At 38.8% G+C, this 27,539-nt stretch overlaps 1 protein-coding gene across 2 annotated transcripts; it reads right to left on the bottom strand.

Annotated features, from left to right (window-relative positions):
- Positions 1 to 584: 584 nt before the first annotated feature.
- Positions 585 to 27,150, bottom strand: LOC117408720 (BEN domain-containing protein 4-like). Of its 2 annotated transcripts, none has more exons than XM_059006447.1 (5): positions 26,511 to 27,150; positions 10,608 to 11,177; positions 9,296 to 9,408; positions 6,024 to 6,264; positions 585 to 4,759 (listed from the first exon to the last, which is right to left on the bottom strand). In XM_059006447.1, exons 1-5 carry the CDS (start codon positions 26,938 to 26,940, stop codon positions 4,533 to 4,535), a joined length of 1,581 nt encoding a protein of 526 aa, XP_058862430.1. In that variant the 5' UTR covers positions 26,941 to 27,150; the 3' UTR covers positions 585 to 4,532. The 2 variants fall into 2 exon arrangements, with proteins under 2 accessions (XP_058862430.1, XP_033869867.2); XM_034013976.3 differs by having other exon boundaries at positions 9,317 to 9,408.
- Positions 27,151 to 27,539: the final 389 nt, after the last annotated feature.

Genomic DNA, 27,539 nt, shown 5'->3' with positions numbered 1-27,539 from the left:
ACCGAGCTCTCGCGGGTCGGATGTGCCAGTGGAGAACCACCCGTACCCGTACCGTACCGAGCTCTCGCGGGTCGGATGTGCCAGTGGAGAACCACCCGTACCCGTACCGTACCGAGCTCTCGCGGGTCGGATGTGCCAGTGGAGAACCACCCGTACCCGTACCGTACCGAGTCCTCCCGGGTCGGATGTGCCAGTGGAGAACCACCCGTACCCGTACCGTACCGAGCTCTCGCGGGTCGGATGTGCCAGTGGAGAACCACCCGTACCCGTACCGTACCGAGCTCTCGCGGGTCGGATGTGCCAGTGGAGAACCACCCGTACCCGTACCGTACCAAGCTCTCGCGGGTCGGATGTGCCAGTGGAGAAGGGGTTTATGTTATTTAAACGGTGGCAGATCAATGAATACATCCCTATGTGCTTAACGTGAAATACATATATTTTTAACACTAAATGTGCATAAGGTATTTTCCATGCAAATATTGCTAGCTGTTCAGAGTTGGACAATTTTAGATTTCTGCTAAACTAGTGACACTTTCATTCCATAATTTTACATTTATAGAGAAACAAAAACATTTGGGAACAGGACTTAAAGCACTTTTAATGTTCTTCCTTGAAATGCAACAGTTTTAAAACATAATGTAAGGAATTTTTCAGTTCAATAAGACATACAGTTTGTGTAACTTTTGATATAAGACAACAGCAAAAAAAAAAAAAAAAAAAAATCTTGTACAAAATGGCTATCACAATAAAAAAAATAGATAAGATTACTATTTGCTTCACAGTGTTTACATGACCAGTCACTTGAGCATATAAAATACATAAATTAAAGTTGGACAATTAATTACATATTCACTATGTTCATTCTACCTGGTAAGCATTAATACATTTTTTTTAAATTACCTTGATGTTCAAAGGCAAGTCACCTTTGCAACAAACAGATTCACTAACAGACAGTTATTTCACAAAGGCATTTCAAATAGTTTGAGATGTGTTTTTGAATGATCGGAGACCTGCATATAATATTATAATATTATTATAAATATAATGCATGTTTGACGAATGAAGGATTAAAAGTGAAATGCAATAGTGTGCTCTCTTATTTTAGACTCTGAACCTTAGAGACACGTCAGTTCTGAGCAGTCTGGAAGACATCTTGAGATGTCTAGTTTAATATATGCCCTTTGAATCTTATGTTTGGATATGTACAGAGCTTATGCAGTAATTCCATCAAGCTTATATTTTTCTGTAACACACCACTTTAACCCTTTGCAGTCCATTTATTAAGTGCGCGTCAGGTCCAATTTATTTTCACACGCACAGTTAATTTTAGACGCGCTGTTTAAAAGTGTTTTTTTTCAGTCAAACGGGTTTAAAAGGCCCTACATATCAACAAAGCACTCACTAGGCATCTCCAGCCCCGCCCCACCCTTTCGTTCGCCATCGCTTTCACATATGCTAAAAAATAAATAGTCGTACATACCGATCATCTCCTGATCACTCGTTTTATCACCAAACTCCTCAATAATGCAATCCAAGCCATTTTATTACTATACATCTCAAAAAAGCTCTGCAAATGTCCATGATAGTCTCTGTGCGCTGATACAGTAACAGCCAGCTTGTTTCCTTATGACCACCCATATGGGATGCCATGGGCAGGTATGACTAATCATGAGATGTGCTTTTATTTTTATTTTTATTATTTTTTTTTAAATCTGCTTGTCTCGGCTCCTGTCGCTCCCACTCGGCCACTGAATGGTTCTCGGCTTTTTCCGGAGAAAAAACGACTAGAAACCCGTTGTGTGTTTTTTTGATGTCGTCGGACAAGGTCCGACAATGGACCGGATAGGAATAATTGCAAATGTCGGACCAGGTCCGACCGCAAAGGGTTAAAGGAAGCTTTTAATGCTGATGCTTTTCTTTCTGGTTTAATGTCATGTCATACTTCCTAGGCTCATTTAATGTCTGCCAAATCTTGATTCTAGGCACAGAGAATGATCTTCAAACACTTCAGTTCATTAGGAGAAGCAGCTGGTTTGTTAGGAAATAAGACATGGTTTTCAGTAGGTCGCTAAGGTCCTTCTTTCAAGTAGAATCTGATGTAGCTTAATCTAGAAAGTACAAGTATTACCGACTAGCTTAAATAAAGGCCAGTGGAAAGCTATATTTGAACATGTATGATACAGTATATATCTATTATTAGCTCTAAATCAATTTGCATTTTGTTGTACCTGTACTTCAATTAGAAGGCATATTTTTTAGCATCAGTGGTTTTTACATACTAGCTGAGCTAATTACATATTTATGGAGTCATTATTTAATGTTTTCATACACATGTATATCTACCATTCTGATTTTCTACAGGGAATAGGCAATGTGCATTTTCTCTTAATGAAGACATTCCAGAATTTTAAAGCACCAATCAAAGCTTAATGTGCATTCCAATGCATTGCGTTACACACAGTACACTTTTCCATTCCTTTCAACAGAATTTGTATCTCCCTTGATCTTTGAATCTTTCTATTTTATTTTGATGATGAAAGCATTGATTTCGTTTATTCTTGCATTTGGCACTTAATACAAATGTCACCTGGCTTTTAAAATTAGTGCTATATGGGATCATTTAATTTACTGCAAATTGAAACTGGCTGCTTTTAACTGATGTACTTTTTTCATCATTTAAATTAATTTTGTGGAGAAGAATTGTGATTAAATCAATTTAAAACTTTTAATTTCTATACAAAAATCTGTATGTTTCATGAAACACAACTTATAGAGTAAATCAAACTATGCACACCTCACCAAAGGCAACCAAGGTAATGTGGAAGAGATCCTCTAGACTTAGATTAAAACAAGTGCTTTGTATGTAGGCAACAATGAATGAAAACTAAGCAGCTGTGTCGTCTAATAATTGAATACATCTTTTCAAATTTAAGTTGCAAACTTTAAGACCGTCGTGTCGACGACACAGCGTACCTGACACTTAGCACTGCTGAACTGAAAGTAGCTTGTACTGGAAGGCTCAGGGACACAAAACAAGCTGTGTTTTACAGTAAAGTGCTTCTCTGATAACTCCCTGTTTTCAGGATGACCTTTCCCCACTGAATCAAGAGGAGAGAATTCACCTGGGGGTGACAGGTTCAAGCAGGTCACAATCCTCCAGCAACGCACTGCACCTCTAACGGAGCAGAACACAATATGCTGCCTGGGATGCATCATGAACATGTGTGTCCCCAACACAAATCAGACAATACCGGTATGTAAAACGTCAAGTGCAGCTATAGAACTACATACAAACTGAGCACTAAGGCAGTACATTCAAAATGGGAAAACAGTTTTATGTAAAAAATTAATTTAAAAAAAGGATGAAAAGCCTATTAAGTATTGAAAGCACACTGTTTCTGCTTTCTGGTGGCAACCCTTACTTACATACAGCACTTCTATTTGGTCATCCATGGCTTTCAACCATAAATCAATCGGGTGGACTGCATATTGTTTAAGACTTATGACACACACCTAATAGCTGATAATGGCTGTTACAGTACATCAGTAAGAAGTAAACCATCAAAACGGTCACTGAGGCAAAAAAAGAAGAAGACAGCATTTAAGAATAGAACTATTGGCAAGTCACAAAAGTATTTGGGCATGAACACACTAGCCTCTTTGGAAAAAGGAAAGCTTAGTCAGATTAGGTCTTGAATAATGAAAAAAGCTCCCCCCAGAAAAAAAGGGATTTCAGTTATGTTCTGCACTGATTTGGTATGACTTAAATTCGTCATGGAACATTTGTACATGCGAAAAGAGGGATCTTGGCAATGTGATCGGAAGTCGTTAACTTTCCAGGTATGCAATTTGGTAAGATTGTTTGACATTTTCTGTAGGCTACTGTTTTAGGGAGAAAAGGTTCAGCTGATTGAATCCTGCGGCTGGTTTTCTTCACCTTGAAGTCTACAGAAAGAGACTGGGCTCCACATACACACAATGTTTGCTGGGGTTCTGTCTCAGACCGGGACCTCATCCAGACTCAGATGAATGTCACTGAGGGGAGGAAGATCGCAGGTGGTTCATCCAGCTCTGACTGATGCGGTCTCTGATGTCTCCAACTTAGACAGGCCTCTCAACAGATCTATATACTCAAGATCCTGCTATTAGCCCTTCTGGGTTTTGTGCTTGAATGGACTCAACAATTCTGTTTCCTACACAGGCTACGGAAGCCACAAGGCAGCAAGAAATGAGGGACTGAACGTGCAGTGCCTGAAAGCAGCTGGGGACCCCCCTAGCTCCCATTTCAAGACCAACGGCCAGTCACAAAGGGTCTAAGAACAGGCAGAGTTGCAGATAGAAAACCAAAAATAAAATGACAGATACAAGCTTCTAATGAAGCATCAGTATTCAAGTTAATCCAGAACATATTCTTCCATGAAATATACAGTGCATTGTGCCGCCGAATGCCCAAATAATTGTGTGACTGTTTCAGTTTTGTTAAAGGAGAGAGGAATCGTGACACTGCACTGCTGCAGAATCTTCCTCCTGTTTTAGTCCCCGGACCCGTCTTGGGATCCCTTCAGGAACAAGTCATCCTGTGACAGGTGGCTCTCGAAGCTCTCGTAGTACATGCTGCTGCTGCTGCCACTGCTGAGGAAGGTCCCCACTGCCCGGCCCTGCCGAGCGTGCCCGACCGCGTCGCTGAACACCTTGTTGATCTGCTCTTCTGAAGGCATCCACCAGTCTGGATTGGAGGCACAGTGCATTCTAATAAACTCTGACAGAAAACAAATACAAATACAATAACTCCATTAGGAACACTGCAGCTTGCACAGGAAGAAGTAAAAAGTCATTTTGTAAGTAATTATTTTTCACAGGTGTCTCTGTAAAGTTAGCCATGCCTCAGTTTGAAAATGTACTGCTAAAAATTCACACTATTTACAGCATACAGACGTTCCAAATGCTTGTTCTGTTTAAGAACATAGTCTTGTATCTGTATTGGGGTTAAGTACCGTACATACACAGCTACTGTACATAATCTAAGAATGCATACAGTATAAGATCATATTACACTACTGAACAGTGACAAGTTTAAGGATTGTTTTTAAGGACTGTTTTAAGAATTGTGTTTTTGAGGAATAAATACATCTGTTTAATATGAGCTACACGTGAAAACGTTGTACTTCGGTAATATACATTTCTATTAAGCGTTTTAATAAAACCTTGCAGCCCTTATAAAAATTGACCATGGTCAAGTGCCACTGTAATTTTACACTTTCAAATGCTCTTCCACTGCATACTGTACATTCCCAGTGTATTATTATTATTATTATTATTATTATTATTATTATTATTATTATTATTATTATTATTATTATTATTATTATTATTATTATTGTTCTGCTTACTTCTCTGGGGTTTTCTAGTTCTGAAGTTAGTCTGCTTGACGTGTACTAAACCACTGGTACTCTGCAATTTACCCTAAAAGTTTGTGAATAGGGCATACAGTGGAAAAAAAAAACCTCTCAAAAGGCAACATTTTTAAAAGGAAACAGCATAAGCCAGTAGACATTTAAAAAAAAAAAAGGATTCAAACCCACAATAACGGCTTTGTGTATTTCATAGTAAAACCGCAGTAACACTACAGGACTTGTCTTTGCATGGCCAGGCACAGTCTAGAGCTTTAACACCTACACTGAAAATATTAGGGTCAGGTCAGTTGATCTAAAAAAAAAAACAGCAACGGACTCAATTCATTCAAGCGTTTAAAAAAAAAAAAAAAAAGTTACATTGGGCAAAGGTTAGAGGTCTTGTAGTAGCTTTCTTTTAAAGATTTAACTGGAGACAGTATTCAATTCACTTTTATTAGAAATTAAAGGAATTTTCTTGCATCGTTTTGTTGGTTTACAGTAGCAGCCCCAGCAGGCAGTTGATATTGTTACCCATCAGCACTTGTTCTCACTGAGCATTTGTTAATGTGTTTTTAGGTTAATCAAGTGTTGAGTTGCATGAGGCTGCTTGAAACTGTGACCCTGTCATACCTCTGAGGCAGGTGACTTTAACTGGATTAAGTGGCCGTCTTTCTGGGCCCGGCTCTCCTAGCTGTACAGATCTCTTCCTCTTTCCAAGTCCGCACGAATACTTCAGTTCGTCGGTAGTGAACACAAACCGGATCAGGTAGCGCAGCAGCCTGCGGCCGTCTTTCTTGGAAGAGTTCACCGCCTCATCCCACTGCTTGTTGGTGATGTAAACGGGATAGTTGCCTAGCAACTGCTTACTTCCCTTAAAATGAAAACAAGGACTGTTAAGAAATAACCGATATGATTAAACCTCATCAAAGTCTGCTAACAGCACAACCAATAAAAAAAATAAGTAAATAAATTAAAATACAAATAAAAAGGTAAACTAGAATAGTGTATTGTGGTATCCGCAGCCATTACCTCCCATGAAAACCAGTGCATGCTTATAGAGAGGGTAATAAGCACACTGTAAGTGAAAGAATGTAGTCAAATACAGTATGAAAAGTATATAGGAGACTAGAATTGAATAATGCAATTAAAGATGGGCGAAGATTGATACAAAGTCAAGGCAGTTATCGTAATCACCACGTAGAGTGTTACATGTGTGCCAGTTAAATGAAATGCAGTATTTAAATATTAGTAATACTTAACATAAGTCATACTAGATACTGTACTTTATGGAACACTGATTCTATCCATGTAACAGTTTCAGCTGAGATGCATTCTATTCAGTGCATCAATCCAAGCTTCCTATATAAATTTTGAATTGCCTTTGACTATAATCTTTAATTTACTGTGCATGTATTACTCTCTGTATGTGCACTGGTTTTCATATAAGGTAATGGCTGCTGATACCAGATTAACTTACACACACTGCATGAACACACCAGTATACTGTTGTACAAAAACAAACAGGCAGGCGCTGAGGTTGACAGGCAGGCAAAAGTAGCTACACCACATAGTATTCATCGCCCGAATTAGATTCATACAGACGGGTACTTCTGATGTGTGAGCACAATGGGAGCTGTCATGGTGCAGACTGATGCTGATATGAGATGAAGGCCTGAAGCCCCCTTACTTTCACACCAGGGAGAGTCGGCATCTGTAAGCTAGCAATGCACTGTACCTCTGTAAGTAAGCACTGTACTGAACATCTGTAAGTAAGCACTGCACTGAACCACTGTAAGTAAGCACTGTACTGAACATCTGTAAGTAAGCACTGCACTGAACCTCTGTAAGTAAGCACTGCACTGAACCTCTAAGTAAGCACCGCACTGAACCTATGTTAGTAAGCACTGTACTGAACCTCTGTAAGTAAACAATGTACTGAACCTCTGTAAGTAAGCACTGTACTGAACATCTGTAAGTAAGCACTGCACTGAACATCTGTAAGTAAGCACTGCACTGAACCTCTGTAGGTAAGCACTGCACTGAACCACTGTAAGTAAGCACTGTACTGAACATCTGTAAGTAAGCACTGCACTGAACCTCTGTAAGTAGGCACTGCACTGAACCTCTAAGTAAGCACCGCACTGAACCTATGTTAGTAAGCACTGTACTGAACCTCTGTAAGTAAACAATGTACTGAACCTCTGTAAGTAAGCACTGCACTGAACATCTGTAAGTAAGCACTGCACTGAACATCTGTAAGTAAGCACTGCACTGAATCTCTGTAAGTAAACACTGCACTGAACATCTGTAAGTAAGCACTGAACCTCTGTAAGTAAGCACTGCACTGAACCTCTGTAAGTAAGCACTGTACTGAACCTCTGTAAGTAGGCACTGCACTGAACCTCTAAGTAAGCACTGCACTGAACCTCTGTAAGTAAGCACTGTACTGAACATCTGTAAGTAAGCACTGCACTGAACCTCTGTAAGTAAACAATGTACTGTACCTCTGTAAGTAAGCACTGTACTGAACCTCTGTAAGAAAGCACTGTACTGAACCTTTGTAAGTAAGCACTGTACCTCTGTAAGTAAGCACTGCACGGAACCTCTGTAAGTTAGCACTGCACTGAACCTCTGTAAGTAAACACTGCACGGAACCTCTGTAAGTAAGCACTGTACTGTACCTCTGTAAGTAAGCACTGTACTGAACATCTGTAAGTAAGCACTGCACTGAACCTCTGTAAGTAAACAATGTACTGAACCTCTGTAAGTAAGCACTGTACTGAACATCTGTAAGTAAGCACTGCACTGAACATCTGTAAGTAAGCACTGCACTGAACCTCTGTAGGTAAGCACTGCACTGAACCACTGTAAGTAAACACTGCACTGAACATCTGTAAGTAAGCACTGAACCTCTGTAAGTAAGCACTGCACTGAACCTCTGTAAGTAAGCACTGTACTGAACATCTGTAAGTAAGCACTGCACTGAACATCTGTAAGTAAGCACTGCACTGAACCTCTGTAGGTAAGCACTGCACTGAACCACTGTAAGTAAACACTGCACTGAACATCTGTAAGTAAGCACTGAACCTCTGTAAGTAAGCACTGCACTGAACCTCTGTAAGTAAGCACTGTACTGAACCTCTGTAAGTAAGCACTGCACTGAACCTCTGTAAGTAAGCACTGCACTGAACCTCTGTAAGTAAGCACTGTAGTTAACATCTGTAAGTAAGCACTGCACTGAATCTCTGTAAGTAAACACTGCACTGAACATCTGTAAGTAAGCACTGAACCTCTGTAAGTAAGCACTGCACTGAACATCTGTAAGTAAGCACTGAACCTCTGTAAGTAAGCACTGTACTGAACCTCTGTAAGTAGGCACTGCACTGAACCTCTAAGTAAGCACTGCACTGAACCTCTGTAAGTAAGCACTGTACTGAACATCTGTAAGTAAGCACTGCACTGAACCTCTGTAAGTAAACAATGTACTGTACCTCTGTAAGTAAGCACTGTACTGAACCTCTGTAAGAAAGCACTGTACTGAACCTTTGTAAGTAAGCACTGTACCTCTGTAAGTAAGCACTGCACAGAACCTCTGTAAGTTAGCACTGCACTGAACCTCTGTAAGTAAACACTGCACGGAACCTCTGTAAGTAAGCACTGTACTGTACCTCTGTAAGTAAGCATTGTGCTGTACCTCTGTAAGTAAGCACTGTACTGTACCTCTGTAAGTAAGCACTGCACTGAACCTCTGTAAGTAAGCACTGTGCTGTACCTCTGTAAGTAAGCACTGCACTGAACCTCTGTAAGTAAGCACTGCACTGAACCTCTGTAAGTAAGCACTGTACTGAACCTCTGTAAGTAAGCACTGTGCTGTACCTCTGTAAGTAAACAATGTACTGTACCTCTGTAAGTAAGCACTGTACCTCTGTAAGATGTTCCTCGGGTTGCAGTTGCACAAACTGGTTGTGTTGCTGAAGCACTCTTTTGAAATAGTCTAGGACATTCTGACAGGGCTCTGAAATAAAAACAGCACTATGAGCTCACGCTCTTTCAACAGACTTTTATTTTTTGAAAATGGAGGAGGCAAACTGATTTCCATTTTGAAATAAAATCATGTTTTAAAAGATCATCTTTCCATTTAATATTTGTTTTTTCAGTTCTAAGTAGCCTATATAAAAACATCTACAAAATACCTTTCTTTCTACATTTCTTTATTTCTCAGACTATATAATGTCTATATTCACATATTGTTTTATTATTGGGACACAGAAAAGGATGAGTAAAAAAGAGCATAGAGAGGATAGATGAATATTAAAATAACCCTACAATAGACACACATATATGCTGGCTCGCCTCACCTCGCACCAGGATTATCTCTCTGATCACACTCTGCTGCAGACACAGATACCAGACTGGTGCAATTCAACACACACTTCTAACCTTGAAAGTAAAAGAATGGGGGCTGCTTGTCAAAAAACAGATAAGGCTGTTCTTACCCGAAGATTCACAGGTATTGGTATCCTTCCATAACAGTAAACTATTTCTAGACTCCAAAACACCTGCAGATTTTGAGAAAACAAATCTTTTGTGTTTTTTTTTTAAACTGGTGATGCCCCTATAATTGTGACAGCTATAAAAAAATAAACTATTCTATATATAGACTACAAAATGCCTACACATTTAGAGATAACAAATCGTTTCTCTTTTGTGAAACTGGTGGTGCCCAGTTAAAATTGGTACAGCTATCAAGAAATGCAAGAACGAATACCCTAAATGGATTATTGTTTGAAAAAAAAAAAATCTTTGGAAGACTAGAAGTTTGACATGCTACTTTTGCACGTACAGGTTAAAAATATAAATTTATATCGAAAAAACGTAAGCGCCACTAGCCACATGCAATCTGAGATGCCTTTAGGAGGCTAGGAGTGCAAGATAAAAGCCAGGTGAAGCTTAGTGCAAAATCAAGGAAGTTATCGGAAGTAATGTTATCCCGATGACCAGCCCCTACGTGGGTACTACAGTAAAATGACCAACCCCTGCGTGGGTACTGCTGTAAAATGACCAGCCCCTATGTAGAAAATGCGTAGTTCATTTACATTTATTTAGAACACATAGTATTTTATGTATTCTGATTGGTCCAAATCAATACGCCAAATAGATATTTGCAGTTATAGTAGTTATGAAGAGCCTTGTAGCAATGATATGTTAATATACCTGGCACACTATCCACTTTTCTTCTGAGGTCCTCGTTTTCCTGCTGAAGTGACAGGACCTCTTGTTCCAGCTCCACACACCTGGGGCAGCACCCCTCCTCCTCTTCCTCCTCTTCCTCTGGGAGCGTGGAAGACGGGTGGCCATGAGATTCCGAGGTGGCTGGTGATGCCCACCCCTCCAGAGTGTGGGCTGGGGAGGTGGCTAAGGGATCCAAGTCGTTGCCGTGGTGACTGTAGTCATTTAAAGCTGCAGTACTCTGAGAGGGCCGGCTCCCAGCGATCAGGTAGCTCTGGAGAGATTCAGTGAAGACGCGGAGGAAGGCGGAGGTCTGGTTCTTCTTCTGTGCGTATTGCAGCTCCATGTCCAGACTGTCTGAAGTCTGAGGTTCCCCGTGAGCTCCCTTTGCCAGCTGACACTCACCTGACCTTTCTCCGTAACATGTTTCTTCTTGTTTTATGTGGGACATTACTGACTGGGGTGGTTTGGGGTCCAGGAACTTTCCTTTGTTATTGAGGAGACTTAGCACTCGACTGCACTGCTGGGCAAAGGCATCTAAAATCATGCGATTCTCTGCAAGACAAAGTAGAAAACAAAATATCAATAAACAAACATGCTTGCTCGATTCAGTCAGTTACCATCCGTATTAAATGACAATACTTCAGAGTCATCAGTCAACATTAAAGCATGCAAGGTTTGCAGTCCCACACAAGTGGTAAACAGTGCTAGTACAGTAGTTCACAGTCACACGATCTGTGATATATATTTTTTTCACCTTGGTTTTAGAAACTGTATTTTTGCTAGACATATTGAGAAGTTATAAATTCAGTAATTACAGTAAAATACATTTAACTGTACTTTCAATTCCCCTATTGCATAAAGCACGATCATTAATGCCACACAAAACAACTCTGACGACAAAACAATGTCAGAAATAGGGTTCTTTTTTCTTTTTTTAAAAGCATGATTATTTTGTCCCTCCCTTTTTATGTAATTGTACCCCCATATAAACCTCTCTCTCTTTTAACTACTGAAATCTCATAATATACCCTCAGCAGCTTAAGCCTGGTTCATACTTCTGTCATAGATGAATGCGATACGTCAGGCACAGACAGCTATAAAGGTGTGAATCTTTATTATTTGCTGTATGAAGGACGCGTGTCGCAGCACTATTGACCGTCAATAGGTCAAATTGTTTTTTTGTTTTGTTTTATGTATGATTGAGCACATGCTGCACCATTGCATGGAAAACAATTGTCACTGTGGGGGCAGAAACGACATAGCCTTTGGTCGATATCAGTCATTTCAATACAAACACGGCCCCTATTGTAACTCACACACAGGTTATAACATTATTAATATACAGCTATGGCCAAAAGTTTTGCATCACCCTATATATTTAACTAATTTTGCTACATAAAGTCGAATGAAACTGAATAATGTTACGTTAACATATTGAATTACATACCGCTTTGTAGTTTATAATATACTTCAAAATCTAACATATAACAAAATAACATAACGCATACTGTACTACTATTATGGCTTCCGGTAGACTGATATAATGTTGTAGTTTCTTTGATTACATGATGCTAAACATTTGGCCATAGCTGTAGAATTATTGTATAAAACTTGAACTGAAATATCAAAATGGCCCTTGAGAGAGACAAAACAGGCACACATAGAAAATGTTGGACTTTGCGATATTTAACAGTTTTGGGTTCTACAATATATATTGGGTTACATGATACAATTATTTAAATACACTTTGAAATATGCATGACATACACTATTATATGCATGACTCCACATTATTAATAGAATCCCTATATTCCAGCAGGTGGACTGCACCAGAAGTATCACACCAGGGGGGAGGCTGTAGCCAGTTAAGTGTGTTCACTCATTGTAATGCAATGCACTTATTTGCACATACAAAGGCGATTCAATTCAACTTTTGCTCTATGTATAAAAAAATGATATAACTAACTGCAACCTATAAAACAGAGACAGCTGTCTATCTGCCTGCTGTATGGTAGACAAACTGTTACCAAAAATATCACAATCCATGTTTTATCCACGCCAGGGGCTATAAGTAGATACAAAACATCAATAAATATTACAGTTCCTCAGAGATGTCAACTAAAGGCACATACACAGTACAATAAAAAACTAAGTAGAAGGGGGAAGATTTAGAGTAGCCAGTTAAGTATGTTCATTAACTGAAATGCAATGCACACACACAGGCTGCTCAATGTAACCCATGCTCTATGTGCAAAAGGACACATTCTGCAATGCTTGCGTTCATGAGGGGTCCAGCATGTGTTCTAGCTGCAAGCTGAGAGATCTCTTACCAGTTCCCACACAGTGTATCCTGATTACTGTTCTAGAAGATATGGTACAGGCTAGTGTGTATGGTACCCTAAAGCAAACACATGCATACAATCTCATAAGTACTGTATCAACCCCTTGATTAAATGGAGACCACAAGAACTATTTTGGGTGCCTGTGTTAGCAAGGTTTCAATTGTAAGTCAGTGCTGTGGGAGGAAATTAGCTCTGGCCCCAGCCCCTTGTATTAACCAGATGTCTGCCCCAGTAGCTGGTGTAAAGCTGCTGAGGTTTATAGCTGTCGAATGCTATTCTGGCAACCGAATGCTATTTGCAACCTTAAACCCACCCAACCAAACCATCCATCTACCACAAGTGAAGCACACTGTGTTCTTATCTTCTGGCTGCCACACAGCACCACCTCGAGTTTGTACATGGATCTGAAATTATACTTCAAAGTGAAAGAGGGCGTAGTATTGTTGTTTCCGTTATGCATTAACAGGTTTTGCTATAAGACTAGTGATTAAAAAAAGCCATCTTAATACAGTTCATGCAATCTGAAGTGCTTCTAGTGACTCTAGCCAAGTTAGAAATAGAAATAAAAAGATACACGACACAAGTGGGAATGTTGATAGTGCCAATTATTTCGTGTTGAAATGTTATATCCATCTTTATTGAGCTGAACCTTTCTCTACATGTTATAATATCTGTACTGCAGCTTTTTGGCTACATTTGCACTTTTTAAATTTTCTGTTCAGTCAGAATGCATCAACAAAATATTTCCAGCATTTCTTGGGGCATTTCCATCTAGCTTTCACTTCTATTTCCCAAAGTGTTTTTACTGACATGTGTTCATGTTCTTATAACTTTAAAGGCTCTTAAAATCTTGTCAGAACTAAAATGTCTCAGTGTGCACCTATCTCATTTATATCTAAGCAATGTTTTATCAGTAAGGCTGGGATTCATTTTATATTGCCAGCATCATGGCTTTAAAGAAGTACCAAAAAACTAAAGTTATAAAAATAATGAGTTTTGTTTTATCAAATGTAACACTTTTAGAACAACATCAATGCAAACATCCTTTTCACTTTGTATAATAAAAAAAAAAAAACTTCACACATCATCCACTTTTGGTTGCATATTTTGAATACATTTCAGTTCCTTTTAATATTACAGAACCCATATTAAAAATATTTTTACATCCTACAGTGCAGTACGTAGGCCAGCTTTTTAAACTGTACCTTCAAGATTAAATTGTTTCCCATTTCAAAAGAAATGCCCATTCTTCTTGGGGGCTTTCAGTGCAATTTCGGTGCAATCGATAGCCTCTTTTACAGTGTGCAAGGTCATAAAGTAATACCTTTGTTCTTTGTAGCTGATCTGCTGTGCGAGGGAGTTTTACATTCAGGGTCTCTCGTTTTCACAAAGCAGCAGTTACCTCACTTTGGCATTTGAACAAGCAGGGCTGACTGACCCGACTGATGCAGTATCCCCTGCTGTGGACTACAAAGTCAATACGGATGTTACTCTAACTGGCACCTGTACGGGGTGTTACGTATTTCAACTAAAAGCACTGCCTCTTCTTTGATACACAGTTTATATGCACTGCCTCTTCTTTGATACAGTTTATATGCGCTGCCTCTTCTTTGATACACAGTTTATATGCGCTGCCTCTTCTTTGATACACAGTTTATATGCACTGCCTCTTCTTTGATACACAGTTTATATGCACTGCCTCTTCTTTGATACACAGTTTATATGCACTGCCTCTTCTTTGATACACAGTTTATATGCGCTGCCTCTTCTTTGATACACAGTTTATATGCACTGCCTCTTCTTTGATACACAGTTTATATGCACTGCCTCTTCTTTGATACACAGTTTATATGCACTGCCTCTTCTTTGATACACAGTTTATATGCACTGCCTCTTCTTTGATACACAGTTTATATGCACTGCCTCTTCTTTGATACACAGTTTATATGCACTGCCTCTTCTTTGATACACAGTTTATATGTATTCACTGAAAGTAAGGTGTCCTTTCTCTTCAAGAAGAATACCTGTAGTGTAGAAAGCCGAGGGGACACTAGTCTACATGTTGCTAGAAAAATGTTTTTTTTGGAGAAAGTGACGTGCAAGCTACAAGTTTCAGGCAACTTTGTTGCAAGCAACTGTATCAAAGGACTGTTGATTTTGTAGAAGCAACATTACATCATGGAATAAATCAGCCAATGAAAGTGATGTAAAAAGTCACGTGACTAGCTTCTTTGCAGGCAACAAAAAACCAGAATGAAAGTGGAGCCGGTGTGGGATATTGTGAGGGAGATTCTCCTTATCTTTTTTTTTTCCAGGGTGATTTTTAATTTTTAATTTTTTTATAGGTGGTATAGGCAAGTAATTAACTGTTAATCGGTCCATTCCTGGTAGTTAATGATCAATTTGTCAGTAATGCCATGATATGTAGTGGCGCGGCATAAAGTCGACCAAATTATTAATACTATAGTCCTTGAACTAACAATTTACTATTATGGCCTGTTTTAATAATGTTTTACATAATGTCGTGTTGGCATTACAGTCCAATATTAGAAATTTCACAATTAAATAAAGCCGTCTTGGTACCGATGCTGAAGCATTAGAGTGTTCATGTTAAAATGCAGCGGTGTGTAACAGTGAGTTATGTTTAACTTCCAAGTTGTGTTTTTAGTGGTCTTTATCTCTATAAAGGCTTTCATTTGATACAGTTTAATAGTAATGTATGAAGTGAGTCTTGCTTCTCTCTACTTACAATGCGTTTTATTTGCACAAATAAAACAGAAAAACATTCGAGCCAAAAATAACACATTCAGAACAAAAATGATGAGGGCAATGGTCAATATCACTAATGCAACCCTATGTATACATATTTAAGAATACCGTTTATTTTATTATATTGAAAAAAAAATGTTGGTGCAAATTATGTGGACACTTAAAAAAACTCAGGAAATATCATCTGTGTATTGGTTTCTCCATTAACATACTATTTCTACACAGTGTAGAATAGTGTCCCTTTGGCTTAATCAAGTGAAAACAAAGGACTCACGAGTGCAATCAAAAAAATCTGCATGCAGTGTTTACAAGAAAGGATGGCTTTTGTTTCCAAGTGCACTTTATAGTATGTCCTCTAGTTATAGCTGTAATTACATGACAAGAACATTGATCCTGCTAGGAGTTTGTCTTCAATTGAATCAGTCTCTGCAACAGGCTGTTGTTTCTATGCTGTCAATGGACGCTTTATAACATCTGATTACGCGAACAGCATGTTTCATCACAGGATAACATTGAGATTCCCGTTGAAGTGAATGGCAGAGAGATGCCACTTGTCATGTTACGTACAATAAATAACATATTTGTGATTAATGGTACTGTTCACATGTACAACATTTGAAACCTCTTTCTCAAACACACTTGTTTTCAGCTGTGTGCTCAAATGCAGGCTGCAGTACAGATTTCATTAATGCAAACATTGCACACCAGAGGAAACTCACCCAGCCCACTAGCACAATCTCCCACTCACTGAACACCATTTAAAATACCAGCATTGCGAAAGTTCTCAACTGAAATTCCACTTGTCGATTTGCGATGACTAGAGATCTGTGAAGACCTCCATGGAAACAATACAATATTAAAAACGAACAAGCATGTTTAAGCAACTACATGCATGCTCTGGACAACCACAAAACAGAATGTATACACTTTTGCTCTGCATGCACTGAGTGAAAAAAAAAAAAAGTAACTTTACAATTTCCCAATACTGTAAAAAAGAAAATAGTAATATTTTTTAAATAATAGTCTTCATCGCTAAAATGCATGACATATAAATGTCTGACACACCAGCAAGTATTGTTCTATATTGATATGAATTATGATGTATTGCTCTTAGGTTGTGTACTATTTCAGTTTCACCTCCTTTTTTTTGTTTGTTTTGGTGTGTGTATATCTCTGTTTGGATGGAACCTCCAAGAAAAGGACAGAAACACTATAGAAAAAGTTACAAAAGTTTAAGCTTTGTTTTAAAAAGACTGCAGGTGAATACCTAACAGACAAAAATATTAAATGTTAACCTATTACGTGTGGTTTGGGGGGTGGAGCTAGGCCACCCTGCACCTCATCATCTTCTCCCATCAATTAAATATACTCTATTTAATGCTTAGCCACCTACACATAGTTGTCCTGCGTTTTTTCATTTCCTCCTCCTCTAGAATCTCTCTCGGGGGTTAGTGATTCCACTTTCTCCAACCCTTTGTAAAGCGCCACTTCATTTACCTGCTAGAGGAGGGTTCTCCATGAGTCAGAGGGGACCCCCGGACAAACACCTCCTTTAGCATGCATGATTCCTTGTCTTCTTCTCTTTCAGGTACTGATGCCTCTATTTATGTGAGGGCCCCAAGCGGTGGAACCCCTCTTGTTGGTCAGGTCTCCTCAAAGAAGGTGACCCCTCTCCTGTTTGTCGGGTCTCCTCAGTGACGGAACCCCCCTTCTATAATGTTGGGCTTCTGAAGAGGCGGAACACCTCGCTCTATATGTTCTAACATCTACTAACTTTGTTTTCTTTCTGGTTCGCGAGCCTCTTCGTATGTCAGGTAACCTCAAAGACGGTGCCCCCCTCCTGTTTGTCAGGTCTCCTCAAAGACGGAACCCCCCTTTATATGCGTAGGGCCTTCGAAGGACGGAGCCCCTCTCTTTATATGTTCTATTTGTTACTAACGTTATGTCCTAAACATTACAGGTAGAAAGACGCAATTAGTGGTAGTTTAAAAAGAAAATTGTGATTACAGTGATAATTTGAAAATATAATTATCGTCCAACCCTACACATTTGAATACATTTGTTTTGGGGTTCTGTTATGGTCTGGTCGCTGAGCCTGATTGAAATGTGTAGCACTGTTAAAAATAATTCAATGTTCAACTACGAACCTGATAGTATGACATGAACCTAGAGGTTTATAATGTACTGTATAAGCATTACCTGTAGTTCAATTATATTAAATATTACTTTTTATATTTTTAAGAATTCCATATTTTGTAAGACAATATTATATGGAGAACTGATTTATCACAGCTGAGAAACTCATCATGCTGCTTGTACAGTACTACAGCTGTTATTGCAGGATTGACTTGTCTACAAACCCTTCAAATATTATTTTATTTTAACAATTCAATGCACATGTTGCATCACAATACATGCAAAATACAGGCCTGTATTCAAACCCTACTTACTACCTGTTGCTTGTAATGCACATGATAACAGTTGAAGAGAACAATGCAAGATTACTGAACTGTAAATACTTCTGAGTCACTGCTATGTTTCATTTCATCTGCTTAATGCACCTGTTGCGTATGTCCAATCAACGGAAAGCCCGGACAATACTGTTCTTTAACAATGTTTCCATGGCAAAATGCGGGCTCTACTGCAAGTAGGACAGCAGATGCATTTCACAAGCACATTAGACCCCTTTTTTTAGCATTGCTGAGGTACAATAGCAAATCAGTTTCCACTGCGGCACACGTTACTAAACAGTTATGTCATTACAATGCACGCAGTCAATGCGAAGGCTGAGCTGTGGTTTCTCCGTACCACTGCACCGGTTTCCTGTTGCTCTGACAGAACCTGATATTAGAGGCTGATAACTCCAAGCACAGCTCAGGCGAGCACATTTGATGAATGTTCCAATATCTTCAGCATTGCGTGCTCATATGAACGACACACACAGGTTATTAAATAAACGATCCAGGGAACAGTTGCTCCTTTACATCTTCCTTCTCTTTTGAGTCATAATTACTTCTGTATGTACGCACCGGCGAGCTTGGGGATGGTTAATGACTACATTTATCTAAACTGTACAAAATGAAGAATCGAGTCAGTCTCTTTTAATGGTCACCCCAAAGCCTATGAGAAAACACTTGTAAAATCCTGAGCGCCTTGCGTTAAAGGAGATTAATGCTTCTTAATTAGTCAAAGAAAAAAACATCTAATTATCAGGTTTGGTAGAAAACACAGTATGGAAGCATGGTCGGTTATCACGGGTACTGGATTATAGTTGCCATGGTTGCACAGATGTGCTGATTTATGAATATGTATTATATATATACTCCAAGAAATATTTAATATCAGTCTCACTCAGATGCTTCACTGAGTGGCTCATAAAATATCATTAGGAACATGTATTACAGTGATAGATTTTTTTTATCACCCTTTATTTTGTTCCAAGTCTTCGTAAACGCTTTTAAATGCCATGTGCTTTATCACATATAAATACAACAGAAGATTTAGATTTTTTATTTATTTTTACCAGGATGTTAAATTACAATGCCTGCAATTGCTGTTGTCAAGTCATCTCGCGCACTCTGATCATCACAAACACCAGATCTACAGATATAATTCAGTCCCGCCCTAGCATCTGAAACCATTTTTTCAACATTAATGTATTTACTTATATCTTTCATAGACTTGATTTGTCAGTTTGCTGAGGCTTGCTGTCCTGTTTGATTCTTCGATTGATAATCTAAGCATCACTGGGTTCTGATTAGATCTTCAGATACTGCTTCTAATTAGCCTATTCCTTAGACACACAAACACACTAGAAACATTTTATAAGGCAAAATAAAAACAGGATTGATTTTTTTAATTTAGTTTATAACAAAAAGGATATGAACATGTTGTTCGTGCAGTAGAATCCGTAACGTTTTTTGTTTTGTTTTGTGACAAACCTTATTACTTATATTCAGTAAAAGAGACATTGGCATGTATTTATTTTACCACACTTAAATGAAATGTTTTGTTGAAAGACAACAGCTGTCACTGTTTTTGTTAGTATGAATGCTTCCATCAGAAATCTCTCTCCAATAGACAAAATCCATTCCCAAGTACCCAAGACTCACTCTAAACAAGACAGAGAGAATGCAAGCTCAGGGACAGTGTTACCAATCGGCTTAGAAATGCAGTCATCTGGCATATTATTTGAACAACATGTTCGTTTCTATCAACCTACAGGATGTGTCAGCTGAATATTACTAATGCTGCTTTGGAATGGAATGGGTAGGTGTGACGGGGTACACCCCACCCGTGTGTATTATATTATTTGTTATATTATTATTTAAAACTGTGACAGTGTAGCTTCTGTGGTAATGCCAGACCAGAAAGAAGTACACAGAACACAGGGGAATGCAGTGCAAAAAGAGCTGTTATGCTCTAATTTATTAAATAAACAAAACGCCAAACACAAAATGAAAAGGCAGAACGGCCAAAACAAAAGGTATAAATGAAACATAAAAGCACTCTGTCTGGGCATTAGCCTTCACTGACCAGATAAAAAAAAAAAAAACATACTAACACAGGAACAAGTACAACAAAATCAACACTCACCAACTCCGCTCTCTAATGGAGCCCTGTGCTCTCCATTGATAGGATGTCGCTGCTCCCAATTAGCACCAATTGTTCAATGAGGGAGCAGCCACATTCTCACATGTTTTTGGCAGGGACAGGAATTAACCCCACCTCTGCCAACCACCACCAAAACACCACAAAACACTACTTACAAGCAGGGCCCTGCACTGCCACAAAAACGTATTGTTTAATTTTGTAAAAACACGCCGTTTAATTATTGTTTACAGCCTGGATGGGGTTAAAATGCCCCATTCAGATAAAATCGTGAGTATGCGTGGTCAACAGGCAGTTTATCAATAAAGTTCAAGGCCATGAAAATACAATCATCTTACATTAATGTCACTCTTGATGAGTTTTACCATGAATAATATAGTTGAATTGACATCTCCTTGTCCAAGCAACAGGCTGACTACCTGGCCTTAGCAATGCACGCTGCCCCATCCTCGCACAGTCCACGAATCAGAATCAGGGATCTTATAAAGTACATCTCCCTTGACTTTCATTGAATCCTACTTCTGTATGGTCAGGCGTGGCTTCTATCTCAAACGATCTGCTTTCCCATGCTTTGAATGCTGCTTTTTATTTCTAGTCTTTTGACAAGTACAATATTGTTACAGGATAGTTTTACTGCCGTTTGATTTTTGTTTTGTTCTTTTGTAATGATATATGTGAACTTTGTAAGCTGTAATTAACACCACACCAAGTGCTGTTTGTGTGCAAGCACCTCGGGTTGCTTTGCAAACCAAAAGCAGCTCTACAATGCTAATTAAGCAAAAGGCAAATTTTAAAAAATCCATTCTTTAACCTCGCATTAAAAATTGTCTGTCTCTTGCATACTAAATAATGTACACCGAGTAAGGAATTCCAGAATTGTGGAGCATGCTGATTAAATAAACTTGCAAAACAACACTTAATCAAAACCTAGGGACCACAAAGGCAAAAGGGATTTAATAGACAGGAAGCAAAGAAAAAACAATACAACTGGAGATGGGGGGTTTGTTGTCAGACAATCTCACTCAGATATCTTGGTAACCCTGAACAGATAATTGTCTATATGGGGTAAAAGTATAAGGGGTATTAATGGCTCATTAAAATCTTTTACAGATTTTTAAGTAAGGTGTCTGAATGAAGAAAACTGGGAAATGCAATCTCCACTCCCATTCTGTAAATCATTAGTTGTTTCTATATTTTGTAATAGTCATACAGATTTATGTGGTCAACATACCAAATTTTAATGTTAACATTTCTATATTCTATGGTCGACATATTTAATAGACTTCTATAAATACTGTATCTGCTGCTTATTATTTTTTTACAATAGGATTTCTACAAATGACTACAGACATCTTTTTTTTCTTTAGTTTCTATAGATTTTAAGTAGACAAAAGCTTGACTTCTGCACTGCGTCTGTTCACCCATAACTTTAAACACTCCAAATTCTTCAGTCAAGCCGACAAACTTTTCAGCTAATGTCTTCTTCGGTGTTGTTACGACATACACTACTTTAAAAACACTGATGAAAGCATTAGCCAGAACATTTGAGTTACTTTTAGTTTGACCTCAAAGGGCACATTCAAAATATGAGCTTGTTTTTACTGATACAGATTTGATTTAAAAAAAACCTCGATCGACCCAAAGATCTCTTCAACACAAGAAAATAAAGACCAATGTTAAATGTAGCTGAATTAGTAATAAGTAAGAAAGTGGATTTTCAAACCGTTAAATAACAAAAAAACAAACAGTGGTTCTATATTTACAAATATACAGTTTTACATGACATTCTAGCAATGGCAATGAATTCAACTACTGTAACACCAGACAGATATACCTGATAAATGGGTTATGAAGACACAGACTGCTCTTCTAGTAGGATAATGAATGAAAATGAAGCTACAGCCCTGGAAATATGAAACTGTATGAGCTAATACATGGCTAGTTGCAAACTGCAGAATATAAAGAAAAGAAAACAAAACATTGCTTCATAGTGGCTCAAAAGGTGTTTCTCCTTTAGATTTTTTTTCTGCTCAGTTCAACAGCTAATAAACATGCGAACCCTTCCATATGCTGAGTGGCAGACTATGGGGGCCTTAGCACAAGAGATTAGAATTTGTATCACAGAATTTGCAGGTGTTCTGTCTATTTGTCTTAGAAATCATAATTGTTTTTTGTTTTTTTTTCTTAGCACAGGAGTGAGACACAAATTGCCCCCACCCCGCCCACCCCAAAAAAAATAAAAAATAAAAAATAAAATAAAAACACACACCTGCACATTTCCAGATAACAATTTCCTTATCTCTTTTGTGAATACTGTAGGGCCTATTATTTCGCTGTTGTTTTTTTTATAGTATCGGGATAAATGGTGCCAAGTTGCAACTCGATCCTGCAGATTGAATATAGGTTTTACTCTGGTTATTATGTTGTTTTGCTGTTCAAAAGCAATAAGAAGCTGTCTGCTGTAGGGTTGTTTTGTAGATCAGCGGACAGGCTAGGCTTTATTAAAAACTCACAGAAAGTTTCCTTATCAGTGTTATGGCCTGTGTTTGAACATGTTCAGCCTGCATTAAGCCAGGGCATGCATACATTCAGCACAGTCTTCTTCCTCTACAGTATGTATATTATTTTGTCCTAAAAGTTCATCTTCACAGGCAATACACTGTCTGCACAGTTTTATGTCTTTGTGTGAAAAGCAACATCACTGCCACCTGCATAGTGGAGGAAATGACACTGCAGATCTGTAGCTCTGAATAAAAGGCTGTGGTCCAGTGGTTAAAGAAAAGGGCTTGTAACCAGGAGGTCCCCGGTTCAAATCCCACCTCAGCCACTGACTCATTGTGTGACCCTGAGCAAGTCACTTAACACCCTTGTGCTCCGTCTTTCGGGTGAGACGTAATTGTAAGTGACTCTGCAGCTGATGCATAGTTCACACACCCTAGTCTCTGTAAGTCACCTTAGATAAAGGCACCTGCTAAATAATAAATAATAAAAAAATCTGCACATTCCCTGTCAAGCAACTGCAGTCAAAATACAGCACGGTTACCCTTAGTTCACTATCATATACCACAGCACGGTTACCCTTAGTTCACTATCATATACCATTGTAAAATCACAGTGAGGTGTAGTAAAACCTAGCACAGACCAGTTCTGCAAATAAATGAAAAGTATGGTAAAGCATAGTAAAAATGCACAGCACTGTATTTGCACTATACTGCAAAATGCAATAGCAAACGGTATGGGTACAAACAAATGACTGCGTATTGAAATGGATACTTATGTCATGCATGTCGATTCAGCACAGGGTTGATTTGTTCAAGAAGCATTTACATATAATCCTAACCTTAATCACAATGTTATCACAAACATTTAACTAACCTTAAAGTCACTATCTGATTGTAAGAGCCCCAGTGGGACCATTTAATATTCTCCATAGAATAAGTGCTACTCAGAGAGTGCTGATGCTCCCTGACCATTTCGTAGCGGACGAATCAACAAGTGTATCCTGTGCACACCTAGTCTCAGACAAATTCACTTTCCATGCAGCTAGTCCTGTTTTTAGAAAGTTTCATTGCACTGTTGTAATGAGTCTGCCCTTGGCCTGAGCATGTGCACGGCTGCCTGCATTGCTAGCTCCTGATCATTTTGACAATAAAAGAAAGTTAAGTTGACTTTTCCTGCCTTGTAAATGCGGACAGCGGCATTTAAAAAAATAGAACAAAAAATAATAAACCTTGCTTGTTATTTACAAGCCCATTCACAAAGCTTTAACTCATGAATTATTTAAACAAGTTTTTATGAATGGTTGTTAAGATGTAACTCAGCATGTGTTGCTATGATCATTCCATTATTGTGCTCTTATGTATACAGTATGTTTTTGAACCAATTACAGTAAATAAAATAATGGAGGTACAGTATGAATGGCCAATATTTTTTTCTAGTTTTGGTTTGCTTAAGATCTCATCTCATCTCATCGCGGGTAGGTTACGGAATAAAATTAGGATTTCGTGGACCTGTTTAAACATTAAATAAACCTAAGTAGACAATATTTCAGAACACTATAAAAGCCTAAAAATAGTGGTACTTGCTTCCTTACTAAAACAGAGTGCTGTCATTTGTTAAAGGCAAACATGCAGCATCCCCCAGCAGTTGCAGCCGACATTCTGTCTGGTGTGTGGACTTGCCCGTACATTGAGACTGCATGTTCTTCATCCACTGAATTGGTTGGAAGTGTAAGGCAAAGCTTTGCCAAGTTATATGGATGTGGGAATCGATTAGAAACAGTCCCAAAACTCGGTTACCCAAGGGCATCTGGCATACTTTAATAAAGGCCATAATGCAGCATGTTCGTTGTCATGTTATTTGTCTCATCAAATAATTTATTTTATTAGTACTGAGTCACAGAAAACGTGCCTATTCGGGTCTAAAATTCTAACTGCGTTTAAAAAGTAAGCAGCAGGTTGTTTGAAGCGAGGAGGCTGTGCTAGATTGTAGTACTGATGTAACTTGGATACAAAAGACAGGAATACTTTTTGTCTGCGCTGACTTTCCAGTTTTTTTTCTGAAAGCTGTTTATTTTACACTTTGTTCAGCAGCCTCTGTAGTACTTGTAGCCTTTCATTTAATGTGTGATTCTGAAGCTAAATAGAGATTGATTGTATTTTCTGCAAAGACATAGGCCTATTACAAGATGTGCAAAACAATTACCTCCATCTGCATGCACAGTTTCTTTGGGAAATATCTTGACACGATCATCACCCGAAATATACTTTGCTTTTTTTTGCTTTGTCGTCCATTTCGTATTTTAAATTTTTTTTGTTTGTTTTTTTGCCTGAGTGCAATGCACACAGGACGGCGAAGGAATTTAAAAACACCTATCTGCATAAGGAGATACGTAGTTTTACGTCGCTTGCATTGTTCATTTAAACACTTTTTTTTTTTTTTCCTCTCCGTACTTGTCCGGTATGGCCCCTAAAAGAGGTGAATTTCACGATTCGTTCCGTGAAATCGCGATTTAGGTAGACCCCAACTGATAACACTGCTGGTAGTCCAGAAGGTACATATGACACTGGCCCATTCCTGATGGGATGATTATTCTTAACAATGTTCAATTGCATGGGCTGACAAAAATCTGATCGGCTGTGAATGATGCAAGACAACAATTCTAAACCTGAAGATGTGAGATATCGCATCAATGTTCTCAAGGTCAGAGTGCAGGATTGCAGATGGACTCAGCCAAGTTTAGGCACCCAAACATTATGTCTAAAAACACACTGCAATGATATCATATAAAGTGAAATGCAAAGGACATACAATTCATGTTAAAAAACAAAACAAAAAACAAACATTTATTATTTTGCCATTATGTGTAATCCTTAAGGATGTATTACTGGTGGAAGTATCAGTACCTCACTAACCCAGTGAGCACATGAGCCTCTCCTTATTGACACTGATAAATAAGGTGCCACTTATCTTTACAATGTTTTGTAAGGTTGAAGTGGAATGCACTGCATGCTTGTGGGTTCTCTAAGACGTAAGAGGACTCTCATCTGTAAGCATGCATCTGCCGCTGTCACTAAGAACTCTGTCATTCTGACATATTACTGTATGCAGTCGATAGTGTTCTCAAATTAACATATTCAAATGCTTGAGTTTTTCAACATAGACTGAAAACCTGGGATACAATTAACAACACTGCCTGGGCTATTTTGCTTCATATCGTACAGTACATTTAAATCTTAGGTTTCCAACCACCTGACTTCTGATTATATACAGTACAGGATTACAACAGCAGAGGTTTTTAAGTTTCAGTGGCAAATAGTTATTAAAAATAATATAAAGAGTACAAATAATAACAATTCAAACACACAAGCCAAAACGTAATTACTTTAAAAAAAAAAAAACACGTTTTTACATTAAGCCAAAGCAGAAGTCATTACAAAAGAACATCAAGTGCATTTAAACTAAAATTTCTATCGCAGAACACAAAGTTTGTACTGAAAAAAAGAAAAAAGGCTTTTAGAAAAAACGTACAAACGGTATGCATTCTTAATATCGTCTTAAAACATGTACAGACTGCCAAATAAATAATAAATAAATAAATAAATAAAAACTTTGATCAAATATTTAAAAAGAGAGACAGAGAGTGAGAGGGCGAAGTAAATACCTGCGCTGAACCCCAGGTTTGAGTCGGCGGTCCCTCGCCCATGGCTGGCAGTGTACCTGGAGGTGAGATGACCCGCGGCGGCGCCGGTGATCCTTTGCTGAGTGCTGAGGGATGCTGAAGACGAGGTGGATGTTGCCGCTCTGCTGCTGGGCCAGTTCTCGTAGGGGAAACGCTGATGATGATGGATATTTTCACTACTGCTGATGATGGAGGGCTGGTGATGTTGTTGTTGATGCTGGTGGTTTGGATGATGCTGGTGGTGCCCTCCCCCGGCACCCATCTGCGGGATCTCCACCATGGTCGGTCTGTCGTACCTCTTGCCAACTGGCCTCTTGCTGGGGAATGTTTTGAGAGCGCTGTAGGGGCTTCTCTGCCTGCAAATTTTGGGCACGCAGGATGCCTCCTCTGCCTGCTGCATCTCCTCCTCCATCGCTGTCTCTTGCTCTCGCCTTTCCTGTCTTCAGTCCTTGTATGTCGCTCTCTCTCTGGCACTTGAGTCTGCAACGGGCTCTCGCTTACTGACAGGCTGCCCGGCCAATCCCCAGGCGAGCGACTAGAGTTAATGACCGGAGTTTATGACAATTCTACCAACAGGGGGACACGCGGGCGGGACCTGTCGTAGTATTTTTTTTATTATTATTATTTTACATGTCTGTGTTTTAAGAAAAGGGGGTTTCCTTCACCTTAGTCCCTGAGGTAACCTGAAAATATGGTTGCGAGAGCTACAGTTTCCAGCACAGAAGAAGAGAAAGAAAAAAAAAACATCCAGGAAGCGTCAGTCTGTATTGATACAGGCGCACATAGGCTGGCTTTGTTTAATGCCAAAGAAACTCGAGGTGAGAGCTGGTACACTCTCCCCTGCTGTCTTTCCAGCCTGGATCTAGGACTGTACATTTAAATGTACTCACATATTTAATAGTTTGGTATTTATTTACTATGTTTTTACCCCTTTCCAATGCTTGCAATTTGTGTTTATAAATATTCTAGTGCATAATTCTGTCATTGTTCTGTGGGATGTGTCAAACCTGA

This window comes from Acipenser ruthenus, chromosome 2 (assembly GCF_902713425.1).
Source record: "Acipenser ruthenus chromosome 2, fAciRut3.2 maternal haplotype, whole genome shotgun sequence".
Classification (NCBI taxonomy): Eukaryota; Metazoa; Chordata; class Actinopteri; order Acipenseriformes; family Acipenseridae; genus Acipenser; species Acipenser ruthenus.
The sequence above is the reverse complement of the archived record's forward strand: the minus strand, read 5'-3'. Positions and strand labels throughout refer to the sequence as shown.

Excerpts from the sequence above, each read along its gene's own strand:
- LOC117408720 (XM_059006447.1), bottom strand. The coding sequence starts at position 26,940 with ATGGAGGAGGAGATGCAGCAGGCAGAGGAGGCATCCTGCGTGCCCAAA. Across the intron at positions 11,178-26,510 it reads AAACCTGGGGTTCAGCGCAG|AGAATCGCATGATTTTAGAT; the intron begins GTATTTACTTCG and ends TTTGTCTTGCAG. Across the intron at positions 4,760-6,023 it reads TAAAGTCACCTGCCTCAGAG|AGTTTATTAGAATGCACTGT; the intron begins GTATGACAGGGT and ends GTTTTCTGTCAG.